Below are 13,657 nucleotides of genomic sequence, written 5' to 3'. Positions count from 1 at the left end.
TAGGCACAGATCAAAGATTATGTCCGAGGAGTTCCCTGGTCTGTAGGGTTCAAACCACAACAGCCAGTATTATCATTCCAAGTCACCAAGGGAGCTCTGGACATTTTTTAAAAATAATTTTTCGAGTTTTTGACTTGCTGAGTATCCAGCTATTTCTAGAAATGAAAAACAGAAACTCTAATACGTGGTTGCTTTTATCACTGTAGTACAGTTAAATGACAGTTGTCTTTCTCTGCTGTTTGGTAGAGGGGTCTCCATTGCTATTGGAAACATATTTGCTGTTTAAGAGGTAAATGAACAGACAGTGCAAGCACTATTACAGATTAAATAACATAATCTAGTTCCAATAACCTGCTTTTGACTGACTTTTTTCCATACACACCCATTCACCAGAGGGCACAACGCATGGCCTGGGAGCTTATATTGACAAAGCTGGTCCCAGGCTGGGGAGATGAATCATTTGTCTTTCAGGAGGCATTTGGTCTCTTGAAATCATTACACTTAGGTCCCTTTTACCTTTTTCTTTGGTCAGTCTTCTTTCAGAATAGAGGGGGATTCCTTGTGTGCACCAGTTCTGCTGACACAGCAGCAGTGAATGGCTGTGGATTAGCTGATACAGTTAAGTGGTGGGGTGGGGGGAAGGGCTGAAAGAAAAATAGTTGATATCAATGCAAAAAGTTTCCTGTCTGTGAAAAAGATGCTGATATGAGATTTTGATAAATAGAAACTGAAATTAACATCTTTCTGTGCACCTTATGGGCATTTTCTGTTCTCAATTACAGATCTTTTCACTGTCTGTGTTGCAATTGCTGCAAGATAAACAATATGTTGATTGGAATAGTGCTTGATATTAGATACTGAAGTCATATCTATTGTGTTTTTAAAACATATGGTGGCTGGTGCAGTGGAATTTATAAAACAAGAGAAACAAATCCAATTACCATTGGTGGTGTTATTCAGATTATTCGATTTCCAAGGCAAATTCTCAGTCTTAACCTACTGTTTCCTTTACGTGACAGAGTTACAGATCTCTGTTGTACTGGCACACAAAATGGCAATAGGATAGGAGTAACTAGGGGTTTTAATGGTGGTCTATGAATAGCTTTGGCAGAGTCCAATTGGTTGCCTGTCCTTGTGTGCAAGAAGAGGGAAAGTATATGCTTGATTGAAAATAACCTTGTACTCACAAACAGGTTGGGGTCTTTCTGTCATTCCAATGGTAAAGGCCCACCTGCTAAACGCTCGGATGTCCTTTTGTTTTAATATACTCATGCCCTTCCATTAAATACTCTAACACCTGAGCTGTGACCCTTCCACTGCCTCCTTCACTCTACAAACTTTCTATATAAAGTGTAATGGATAGTGGTATTTATTAAATTTTATGCTGAAGAACTCGTTACATTTTAAAAAAAATACATCAGCTGCAAAATAAACCTACAAACTCAATAATAGAAAATGCTGGGAATGTTCAGCAAGTTGGACAACATCTGTGAAGAGATCTGCGCAGGATCAGTGAATTTAGATTATTGAAAATCCAGAGTTTGAAGTTTGAGTTTTGAGTTTGGAATAAACAAGTGGTGATAACCTTCAGGTAAATCTGCCACAGGATGATAAGGACCAGATGAGTTGCCCTTAGAATTTGCCACTCTTTGACCATCATCTATCAGCAACACTAGTACAAAAGTGTTGTGGTACATAATTAAATATTGTTTAGTTTAGACCAATTTCTGTTCTTGTGGGTAATAACATTTCAGGTTTTTCTTCCATTACCTGTAACTGTGTTTGAGTTATGAGGTTAGTAGGTTGGAGATGGGTGGGTTAATGGGCAACAGGTCAGCTGGTGTACATGTCTATAATGCTAATTCTCACCATTCAGAGTAATATAGTGGCACTGCAGTGCCCCAGCTGTTAGGATATTTTGGGTTAATCACCCCACCCTCATCAGAGCTTTGCATCCACCTTTACATTCCTCCACCTCTCATTCTCAATGGCAAATTCTTCCAGGTCCATAAGTTTCTCCTCAGCTCTCATGTCACTCCCTTAGTGACTCTAAATTGATAACCCACAACTGTTTCCACAACCAGAAGAAATAGTCTTTTCCAATGCACCTCATGAAAACCCTTTGTAATATTTTTATAAAAACTGACTACTTACTGTGTTTTTTCAGACATCATATAGTCATTATATCTGTTCTATTGTATATTGATGATAAATCATCTGGTTTGCAACCCTTGGTTACTTGTTAATATTACTTGCTTATATATTAATGAAAAAAGCCACACTATATATTAATGAAAAAAGCCACACACAACTGTTTTCAAAGTAAATGACATTGTATTGCAAAGCACCTTCATAAATTTGTTGATGCTTGCTTATTTATCGGCTACTCCATGATATTAATTTGAGACACTGCTGTCACATTGGATAAACTCATTGTGTCACATGACATTAAACCATTTCGGCTGATTTGGATCCATGCTCAATTGTGTTTTCCTGCACAATTAAACATGGTCTGTAACACAGTGATGTATAACTGTGCAAATTACAAAGTAGTTGCACTGATTCATATGAAGATGGGACTTCCTGTGAATACATTTCTTTATTTTAGTGCAAAATTTGAATACTTAAGCAGTACTTTTCTTTTTTCTGTGCTACATTTTAAAAAAGTTACCTCCATCATTAGTGCCCATAACTGATAAACGACCAGACTGTTGGATTCAAGTCAGTGTCTTGGGCACAGATTTTTTTGAATTCACTGGTTTGTATTCAATGAACAAAGTGGATGCTGAGAAATAATGAAAGCATTTATTACCCAATGGAGTTTTATACTGAAGTGGGCTAACTGAACAGATTGCATTACTTTGATAGTGTGCTGAAGTATTTGACCAATTAAAGCTTTGATCATTTATTTCCTAGAATCTAATTGAAGAACAGCAGCAGCAGTTGAACCAATATGAGTCGGCAGCTGGTCAGTGTGTCACCGAGTTACAGAAAGCTCAGGTCCAAGTACGTGGTTTGCAGGACAGAATTCAAGAATCAGAGTCTGCTAATAAGGTGAGCTGGCATATTATGAGGAGTGACGGGTGTTTATAGTGTGAGTGGCATGCAGATACAAATTGTTCTTTGACTAGTACTGCTGCTAATTTGAAGTGAAAACCAGTGAGGCAACATGTAAACTGTAGTCATTTTTCTTCAATGTTCCCTTGTTATACAGTCAATCCTCAGAAACTGTGCAGAAGGACTTCCAATGCCATCTGCAAGCATCTTGTGCATTAACCCCAAAGGCATCAGAGAGGTTGTTGGAATGAATAACTGGTAGTTTTTGATAGTTCATTTGGAGTGTCACACTTTTATCATCTCAATGTTGAAAGTGTCACATCCTGTTGCCTCCTACTTCAAGAATTATGCAAAAAATTAGTTAAACCACAACTAAACTCAAATGGTGTAAGTAGTGAACAGAAGACACCCGTGTGGTCTTGAATTTCTTAAAATTAAAAGCAACTGAGGATTCGTTGTCTTTGCTCTGTAAATACCCACTGCTAAATTTCATGTCATGTGGGGGTAGCAAGGTTATTAATATTTCCTGTTCCTGCAGAGCAAAAACAGTTTATGCAGTTCAGGTAATTAAACAATTAAATGTTTTTTTTTAACAACCATATAATACTTCATGCATGTGGTTAATCTCTCATTGCTCCATTCCCTCAGATGCTGCAGGAGAATCTAAATGAAATGGAAAGTGAATTGAAGGCAATGCGCTATGCAGCACAGAAGCAAGAATGTGCTCAGCTGGGGCTGAATGAGGCTTTGAAAAACAAAGATAAGGAGGTAAATGCAGCCATGGGTGGAAAAGTATCACCCATTGAAGTAAATGGATGTATCTAATAATTTGTGGGAATTACAAATTACTCTGGTTCAAGTGCATATAAAATGCTCTTTGAAAATTTATTATGGAATCTGCTTCCACCATCCTGTCAGCTGATGGTTGCAGATTGTAACCACCCTTGTGAGGGTGCAGATGGGAAATAACTCCCCACTTTACTCCTTGTTCTTTGCTAATTATTTTAAATCTATGTTATCTGGTCAGTACACACTGGTTAAAAGGAAGTATTGCTATCAGAAAATCCCTCTATTAGGTGTCTACTTAACCATTTCTGCTCTGGGAATTGTGCACTTGACAGGCCATTGCTGTTACTAAGTAGTAATTGTGTAAAACCTACATGCTAATGCAGTCTTGTTAACCATGACCACAATATAATAGTATAACTATTTTTCAAGCTTGATTACCAATCCATTTATCCATCCAACATTGTTGACTCGTAGTAAACAGGTATGTTAATCCATCTGATTAAATCCTGGAGAAAGAAATCGATGAATCTGAAAAATGGCCATATACTAATATAAACAACAATTATTTCCAAATGGAGTGAAAGCATAAACAAAATTACAGATGTATTGGGAAGATTTTCTACCTTTGCTATTTCTAGGGGAAACCACTGCTGTGTTCTAATGCCAGAAGTATCAGTCAGTGGAAACTATCCCTGATCATGACTAACCCTGACTGTGCCATATGGATGCTTTTATTGGTGGTAATAGTTCCAATGAGTTTTGTGACCTTGAAATTCCAGTCTTTCACTCTCTTCCTCAGATCGAAGAGCTTTATCGTGCACTCGATGGCCACATTGAGACACAGGCCAAGCTGAGGGAGATGTTTCACAGAAGTCAGCTTGAGAATCTGAAGGTATACAGCAAGTAAAATTATAACATAAATAACAACATTGAATTGTACATTGTACTGAAAATGTCTCTTTCTTTTGTTATTAATGTTCCTACTTGTTCCCTATCAACTACAAAAAGCCTTTTAAATTCTGAATTCAAGTATTAGCCAAGATAATAATTGATATCTTGGTTAATTCTTGCTTCCCTTCTATCCTAATGTGCTATATGTAGAGGTACAGAACACTATCCTTTATTCAAGTTTATTTTTTCACAGAAATTCAAAACCATGGAGCTCTTGGTTCTGTCCCTAAAGTAGTCACCTTCTACAATCCATGTAGGGCGGCACGATAGCGTACCGGTTAGCGTAACGCTATTACAGCGCCAGCGATCGGGGTTCAATTCCCGTCACTGTCTTTAAGGAGTTTGTACGTTCTCTGTGACTGCGTGGATTTCCTCTGGGTGTTCCGGTTTCCTCCCACATTCCAAAGACGTACAGATTAGTAGGTTAACATGGGTGTAGTTGTGCGGCGCAGGCTTGTTGGGCCAAAAGGGCCTGTTATTGTGCTGTATAAATTTTTAAAGTAAAGTTTTAAAGTTTCTAAAATCAAAACTCTTCTGTCACTAGTGTATTTTTGTTTATTTTTTAACTTTAGTAAAAGTAAACAGGTAAAAGGGGGCTCAAACAGCTTGGTGGGCCAGTGCACTGCTTGATATATTCCTGAATCCCACAGGCTAGAATGAATGTTTTTGCTTAGTCTTGAATTGATGAATCTGACTGGGAATTTTCAGTTACCTGGTGTCAGTGGTGGTTCTGAATAAGCTGAAGTCAGACATGTGACTTAGCTGATATCAGTGGAGGTGATCAGCTGACTTAATTCCAAGATAAAAAGAATGCAGCATAATTGGTTCCTAGTCTAGGGAGGGAAATATAATTGTCAGGTTCTTGATTGTTGCCTGTTGATCCTTGCTGAAACTCATTCTCTACATGTCTGCATGGTTCCCTGATTTAATGTATTACAGAAGGGCTTTTTTATTATTCATTTTTTGGGAATCTGGGTATCTCTGGCAAGGCTAGCATCTGTTGCCCTTTCTGAAGTTTTCTTGGGAAGATGGCAATGACCTACATTCTTGAACCACTGCAGTCCTTCTGGTGAAGGTATTCCCATAGTGCTATTGAAGAGGGAGTTCAAGGAACTGAAACAGATCATGATGGTGTTTATAGACAGAGTAACACAATGCTTCAAGTTTAAAAACCCTTTGTCAGGACCAAAAAGGAGAGAAAACAAGTTAGTTCTAGGTTGCAGAGAGAGAGAGGGATGGATAGGACAAAAGAAGTACCTCTGATCGGGTGAGACCATGAGTGCTGTGGGGCTAAGTTGATGGAGTAATCCAGTTACGAAGTTGATGAGGGCAGTTAGAGATAATATGATCAAAGGAAGCAAAAGCTCTGGGGGGAGAAAAACAGTGAGAGAGCACAAATAAAAAAGACCTAAAAGTTACAAAATGCAGTACTGTAGGTAGTGCCCAGTAGGCCAGGCTCTGCTAATGAAGAGAGTAAAAGTGAGCTGGTATTATAAATGGGTGACTTGCAGCAGAACTTGTTTATTCTGATCCAAGTAGTGAAAGTGAATTACTTGGCAGTTTTAGAATTTGAAGGCTACAACATGCTCAAACAGAAGATGAGGTGCTATTCCCAAAGCCTGCTCCCCATTAACCCCTTTTCTAACTTATCTATAGATGCTGCCTGACCTCTTGTTTTCCAGCATTTTCTATTTTTATTTCACATATCCGGCATCTGCAGTTTTCTTTGATTTTCATTTACCAGGGAGTTGAAGGATTTGGACCCAGTAATGATGGAGTGGTGTCCAATTTGGAGGATAATGCAGGTGGTGGTATTCCCGTGCACATGCTGCCCTTATTCTTCTTGCTGCTTGGAGGTGTTGTTGCAGTAGCCCAGGAAGTAATTGCTAAGCACATTGTAGATCATGAACGCTGCAGCCACTGAGCACTACTAGCAAGTGCATAAATGTTTAGGGTAGTTGATAAGCAATGAATCAAGTGGGATGTTTAGTCCTGGATGTGGTCAAGTTTCTTGAGAGTTGCTGGAGCTGCACTCATCCAGGCAAGTGGAAAATATTCCATTGCAATTCCATCTTGTGGAAATTCCATAGATGGTGGAAAGGCTTTTGAGTGTCAGGAGATGAGTCCCTTACTGCAGGATATCTAGCCTCTGACCTGTGCTTGAAAGCCTTAGTGTTTTTGTGGTCATAACACAATTATTCAAAGAGAAATTTAGAATCAAAATGGGATTGTTATTTTTCAGTTGTTCACAATGACTGAATTGAATAATCATTTTAAGTCATCCTTATTAAAGGGTAGTATACAACAGCACAACAAATGTGTCATCTGTACTGACCTAAATCATTTCAACTATTGCAGCAAACGATGTGACTTCATTTTTTGACTAGGGGCTTCTGATTATTCCATTTGAGCAGTGAATGTTTCCCTTTAAGGATGAGGCTTTATATGGAAAGAAAGCAAGAATTTGTACTTGTATAACCTCTTTACAACCTTGGCGTATTCTCGGGGCTTCGCAATTAATTAAATACTTCTGAACTAAAAGCATTATTCTGAAATACAAAATTAGTGCATAGCAAAATCCCACAAACAGAACATGAGATAAATGGCCAGTTAATTTGCTTTGGCTTGGGGATTAATGCTGTCCAGGACAATGAGAGAACTCCTATTCTTCTGTAAAGAGTGAGAGGGAGACAGAACATTAATATCTCATCTCGAAGGGACTTCCAAAAGTGAAGCATTCCTTTTATTATTGCATTGAGGTGTAACCAGAGTGAAAAGGCCACTATCAGAAAGCCCAGGCTAATGGAAAAAGAAGTTGCAAAGGAGGCCAACTGCCTGATGTCTTTGACCAGATAGTGGAAGGAATAAGTAAAGAGAGTGAGAGTATGCTTAGAAGGTTTTGAAATGAGAAAGATGTAAAAATCCATTTTTGTGTTTGATTGTGTTCTCTGTTCCTCATTCCAATTTGCTCTAAACATGCTCTTCTTTCTTTGGGACTGCAGCGTTGTTCATCCTGTCAGAGTGTGGATGGACAGTTGACATCATCGCATGCCCAACAGGCTGAATTGCTGAAACTACAGAGTACCTCCTTCTCCAATCAGCTGGAACTACAGCGAAGCCTGAGGCTAATACGCCAGAAGGAGTATGAGTTGGCTGAAGTCAGGCGGAGGAAAGAACTGATGGAAACTGAACTGCAGGAAATGCATCAGCAGAAGGAGGCTGCCATCAAACACAATAAAGTGAGTATTCGGGTGTTTATTTCAATGACATCACGGTATTTCCAAGAGTGCATTTTTTCCAGCTTATAACACCGTGACTCAGATTTTTGAGGCCCAGTTTGGTTTTGTTTTATTTTTCACCGAGTTACAGCAGGTCTGTATTTTGGAGTGAAGGTGTCTGGTGCCAGGAGCGAGCATCACTAGAGCAGAAATTGCAGTACACAAGATTAGGAGTAGGGAACAGTGTATTCTGCCTCAGCCACAACTGCAGAAAAGAATCTTTGTATTCACCACTGAAACCTTTTCCATCAACTGTGCCGAAGCCTCCGCCTGACTGAGGTTACTTGTTTCTGCCAAGTACTGGTGGCAAAAAATATTTGGACTGTCTGCAGGAGACAAAAAAAGACTTTCGCATCATAGACTAGGCTGGATTTGAGGTTGGGTCCTTGAGCTGAAAACTAATTTATTTACTGACTGCATCTTCTGTTCTCACCAATTTCCTGCACTAGTTCATTAAAATGTTGTTGCTGATGCAGATAGTTTACTATGTATTTTTTTTTCAGAGCAGCAATATTGTAGAGATATTAATACTGCATCACACAATTTGTTTGATTTGACAGCTGATGCAGGGAATCATTTTGTTGCAAGTTAACCATGGCTCTTTACGGTTTGTTTCAGGAGCTGCGCAGCACACTGCAGCAGGTCCGACAGGAGATGCGAGAGAAAGAGCAGCTCTATCAAGCCTTGGAGGGAGAGCATCAACGTGAAATCCACATCCAGGAGGAGAACCTCCTGTGTCTGAAAGAGAGGTTGCGTGATAAAGAGCACTTCCTGCAGGTACAAAGAGTTACCGAATGTTTGCAACGGCTTAAACTATTTACTTTCTGGCTTGTTAATAAATACCCCCCTTCCTTTCCAATCATTTCATGTTTTCCCATTCCTCTCATTTCTTTGAATAGATAAAATCTTGGACCTTCCTGTCATTATGGTTCCAAGCCACACCAGCCAATTATTTTACTAACATACAGATTGTGAAAGTGGCAGGCAAGGCCAGCATTTATTGCTTATCTCTAAGTGGGATGAGGGCTATACTGGCAGGACCTCTATTTTCTGCAAAGCATTGCATGCTTGTGAAAGATGGAGCTGAAATATGATTCCATGTCTTGTGTGGAGGTTCTCTACCTTCTAAAGTAACAGCACAAAATGCCCAAATATTTCTTGAATTAAAAATGAGAATAATCAACAGGGTATATACCGGAGTACAACCTTGCCTCAGGTGGCCAAAATTGAGAATACTGTGCGCAGCTATGAAATATTCTGGTAGCTGAATGAGATGTATACTGGTGGAGTTCTTGCACTCTTAGCTAGAGTGTGTTTGTATAGGAGCAGTATTAACTGGTAATTGTTTTGTCATTGGTCAATGCCACACTGAAACTTCACTCAATATTACCTTCTCATGTCCTGTTGAGAACTTAATAGAGGATAAAACTTCAAAGTGAAGGGGATACTGAATGACTGGAGGTATCTAGAGGAGTTTGGCTGAGCAGTAAAGATTATATCTAAATTCAGCAAATAAAATTCGGGAGTTCTCTCACATTGCAGACCAGCTTCTATCTGTCATTGGCACCATCACAAATAAGCTTCACTGTGGATTCAGTGTGGAAAATAGCTCTTACTTGAAACTTTTTTTAAAAGTTGAAATTTGGAAGCAATTTATACTAAGTGCAGTGCTTTGGGATGTGTTAATAAAGTAGTACATAAGTATTCTTTTCATTAAATATTTGCTGTTTACATGGAGTAGACATCATTGGTTAAATTGAGCAGCAAACTGGATTTTGTTATCATTGAAGTAGACATCCATAATGTTTTTTTTATAATGTGTTAATTTTTCGGGGTGTGGACATCACTGGCAAAGGTAGTATTTGTTACCATTTGAGAAGGTGGTGGTGAGTCATTACATTGAACTATTGAAGTCCTCCTGATTAAGTTTCCCTTATGACTGTTGGATGAAGAGTTCTGGGATTAAACCCATTAACAAAGAGGGAACAACAGTGTATTTCCAAGCTGGGGTGTAGTGTGAATTGGAGGGGGATGTGCAGGTGGTTGTGCTCCCATATTCCTGAAACTCTTGTCCTCTTTGGTTGAGCTCATGTTGTTGGAGTAGCCTCGGCCAGTAACTGCAGTGCATTTTGGAGATGGTACATGCAGTAGCCACTGTGCACTAGTTGTGGAGAGAATGAATGTTCAGGGTGGTGGGTGGGATACCAGTCAAGTGAGCTGTCTTGTCCTGGATTGTGTCAATTAAATTGGAGCTGCACTCATCCAAGCTGGTGGTGACTATTCCCTTGTGCCTTATAGATAGCTGAAAGGCGATCAGATGAATCCCTCAAAACAGGCTACCCAGCCCTCTAACCTGTTCTTATAACCACAGTATTTATGTGACAATCCAGCTGAGTTTTTGGTCAACAATGACCTCAGGATGTTGATGGTGAGATACTTGGCCATTGAATGTTATCTGAAACAGATTAACTGGAGAAGAAAAGTCAAATTTTCTGTTTCCAACACCAGTCCTCCTTATGGCCTGAACAAGGTTTCAAGATTAGTAGGAAGCTATTGAAGCTCATGTTGGGTCAGGCTTTGATTAACAGGCTCACCCTTTACAATTAATCATTTACCAACCACAAGAATGGAGCTTTCCACCTCAGGGGCCTATACTAGAATCAGCCAGGTGTTTAAGATGAAAGGGAACTACAACAAAGCAATCTTTGTTCCATACATTTCTCTTTGTATATTCACAGCAATATATTGAACTCTTTGAATGCCAGCAGAATGAGGAGCAAAGTGAAGAAGAAAAAGATGTACTGGTAGATAAACTCTGGGAGTGTATCAAAGAAAGAGATAAAGCTTCAGAGGTACTTCACTGTGTCTTGGTTCCTATTCACTTCTGCTTAATGTACAAATGATCATGCTGTGCATCTTTTAACTGTGTCTACAGTCAATAATTATTCTATTAAACATATTAACAGTGAAATTGAAACAATGTTTGAAAGGACTACTTTTAGGAATTGGAATATTTTTGATGAAATGGCTCTGGAATTTTCTTTGTTGGAGAAGTTCATTGGATAGTTGATAAGTTTTATGTTGGAGGGGAGGGAATTAAGTTTGATAGGGTTTTTTAATGTTTTAACTGATCCCATGTCAAAATATTCAAATATTTGGAGAAATTACATGGTTCCACATGGTCATTTATTAGAAGAGTACAAATAGATTCTTATTGTGAAGGGGACAGATCAGGCAGCATCTGTGGAGAGAAGAAGAGTGTAGATTCCAGGGTTCAAGATCTATACAATGTTAGAACTTTCCGAGAGTTAGGAAAGCTTGTGCATCTTTAAGGACCGGAGTCCAATTTCTACTGTTTGTTTCCAGCGAGCCATTGAAGAGAAATTCAGTTCCTTGGAAGAAAAAGAGAGTGAAATCCAGCAACTGCACCTGGCTGTACGTGAAAAAGAAAGGGATCTGGAGAGATTCCGTCACATCTTCTCCAACAATGAAGAAACTATCAATGTAAGTGAACGCTCTGTGGATTCACGGATATTTTTATGTAGGAAGTAAGTGTGTAACAAGAGCACTTAGAGGAAGAATAGGTTTTACATGATTCTATTTAATGCTTAGTTTGATCTTGTATTGACTTTGTTTTACCTTCAGAATTATGATCCATCCTTCGATGAATTCTGAAAATGTACTCCTATAGTTAAATTATTTGCAGTCTTATTGTTGGCTACTAGCCGAAATGATTAGATTTCTTAAATAAGGTGTTAAGACAGTTTGTGGTCAAACATACACAAACATTCCCTTTTGTTTCATTACTTTTAAAAAAAAATCTATAAAGTTCTACTGTGTTAATTATTTAGTAGTGTTTTATAGCCAGAAGCAACAACCTATGTAATCTCATCTAACAATCAAAGACTGCAACTAAATTGGTTGTAGTAAGAAATGGCTGGGAGAATTGACCAGTCTTTTTTTTGAAAAAGATAGGGTCTTGCACGTATATGGAGCCTTCCACCATCTTGTAGCAACCATGTGGATTTTGGAACTATGGAAATACTTTTTTTTTTCTTGAGACGTAGTTACAGAGAGGCAATGGATGATTTAACGTCTGATTGGAAATACTGAACCTTTGAGGCAGTACTTCCTCAGTGTACTAATGTATCAGCCTAGATTGTGTTCAGGCTCTGGAATGGAGTTTAAGTCCTTAAGCATCTGACTCATAGGCAAAAGTATTGGCCAATGAGGGTATGCTAAAACTGATTCTTGTTTTAAGTCCTGATGATTTAAAGATGAGTTGCTTTGTAAGACGGAGGTGGGGAATTGAGTGGTCTTTGTATTAAATTGTGGAATTTGGAGAGTCCCTTAAAATTTAGAGTAACAATTCTTGTGCTGTATTGTAAACTGAGCAGTTAGGAAGAATGTGTCTGCTGCATGTGGAAGCAGGTGTGTGATCCTAAATCCCACAAGAGGATTTTGAAGTGATCGTGCATTATGTTGCTTATCAATCCAAATGATCTACAAAGAGGAAAAAAAAATCTGTTTGGAGTAGTAAGGATGTAAATTTTTCTCTTGACTACAAAATGAGGATGGATGAGAAAGTAGAATTGTTTTCAGGACAATGCTTAGTTAACAATATATAGATAACTTTAAGAAGTTGTCCTAAGCCTCAATTATTTCTAAAAACAGCAACTCCCTAAACAGATGGAGATTCTTTTTGTTCTTGATTGCAGAATATTTAATGTTAGTTTTATGGATGATGAGATTTAAGAAACTGAACATGCTTCATCTGAGTTGCTGATCTTTTCTTCCCTCTTATTTTCAGAGTCTGGATAGCCTTGTGAGAGAGAAGGACCTGGAGTTGGAGCAACTGGGAACAGCATACAAGAACCTGCAATGGCTAAAACAGGAGGTAGAAGAAAAGCTTGGCTGTTCCCTAAAAGAAAAAGATGCAGTTAACAGCCAGCTCCAGACAGCTCTGCAGAATCGTAATAAGGAGGTAGAGGTATGAAATTTGCAAGGGCCTTGCCAAGAAAAGTCACCTTGACAAAAATCCTGTTCACAGTGATATATCAAACTAAGTTTCTGAAAATTTAGTTTAAGGTATGAAAAGAAAAGGGGTTGAACAATTCTGCACATTTCAAGCAATTTAATTGTACCTAAATATTTTACATTAGGAAAATGATATTTTTGTAATAGAGTCCAGAGTCTATGTATCGGAAGTACCCCGTGCACTGTCACCCCAAGGGGAGCAGATCCTCCACATGTTTTTGTTGTGTTCAGGTCCCCTTTCACTGTGAAATTCAGAACTGTAGTCCTTTTCCACCACCACCACCACATCTCCCACATTGCCCAGATCACCTCAGTCATTTAGACTGTCCATAAGGAAAGTAAAATAGCTCTCAGAGTGTAGGATCTGTTTCTGTAAATATTCATTTTCTCTCTGTTTCTCTGCATTGCCATTTCCTGTGGGATAGTAACGGATCTGAATATCACAACTCCTCGCTGATGTTTGTAGCAAGGAGCTCAAGGGATGGCTTTCATTTCTTTTGGGAACAGTAATTAATATGTTTGTGTCTATTTAATGCAATAGACTA

At 38.7% G+C, this 13,657-nt stretch overlaps 1 protein-coding gene across 13 annotated transcripts in view; it reads left to right on the top strand.

Annotated features, from left to right (window-relative positions):
• The window catches only part of pde4dip (phosphodiesterase 4D interacting protein), a 342,932-nt gene that overhangs the window by 223,897 nt on the left and 105,378 nt on the right, over positions 1–13,657 (top strand). For all 13 annotated transcript variants that reach the window (XM_052010871.1, XM_052010870.1, XM_052010862.1 and 10 more), the window contains 8 exons: positions 2,917–3,054; positions 3,706–3,825; positions 4,646–4,738; positions 7,800–8,036; positions 8,694–8,852; positions 10,814–10,927; positions 11,442–11,579; positions 12,886–13,065. In XM_052010871.1, coding sequence (XP_051866831.1) covers positions 2,917–3,054; positions 3,706–3,825; positions 4,646–4,738; positions 7,800–8,036; positions 8,694–8,852; positions 10,814–10,927; positions 11,442–11,579; positions 12,886–13,065 — 1,179 coding nt within the window. The remainder of the gene's footprint in view (positions 1–2,916; positions 3,055–3,705; positions 3,826–4,645; positions 4,739–7,799; positions 8,037–8,693; positions 8,853–10,813; positions 10,928–11,441; positions 11,580–12,885; positions 13,066–13,657) is intronic.

The sequence above is a fragment of the Pristis pectinata genome, chromosome 3, assembly GCF_009764475.1.
Source record: "Pristis pectinata isolate sPriPec2 chromosome 3, sPriPec2.1.pri, whole genome shotgun sequence".
Classification (NCBI taxonomy): domain Eukaryota; kingdom Metazoa; phylum Chordata; class Chondrichthyes; order Rhinopristiformes; family Pristidae; genus Pristis; species Pristis pectinata.
Note: the sequence above shows the minus strand (reverse complement) of the source record. Positions and strands in the feature narration are given on the sequence as shown.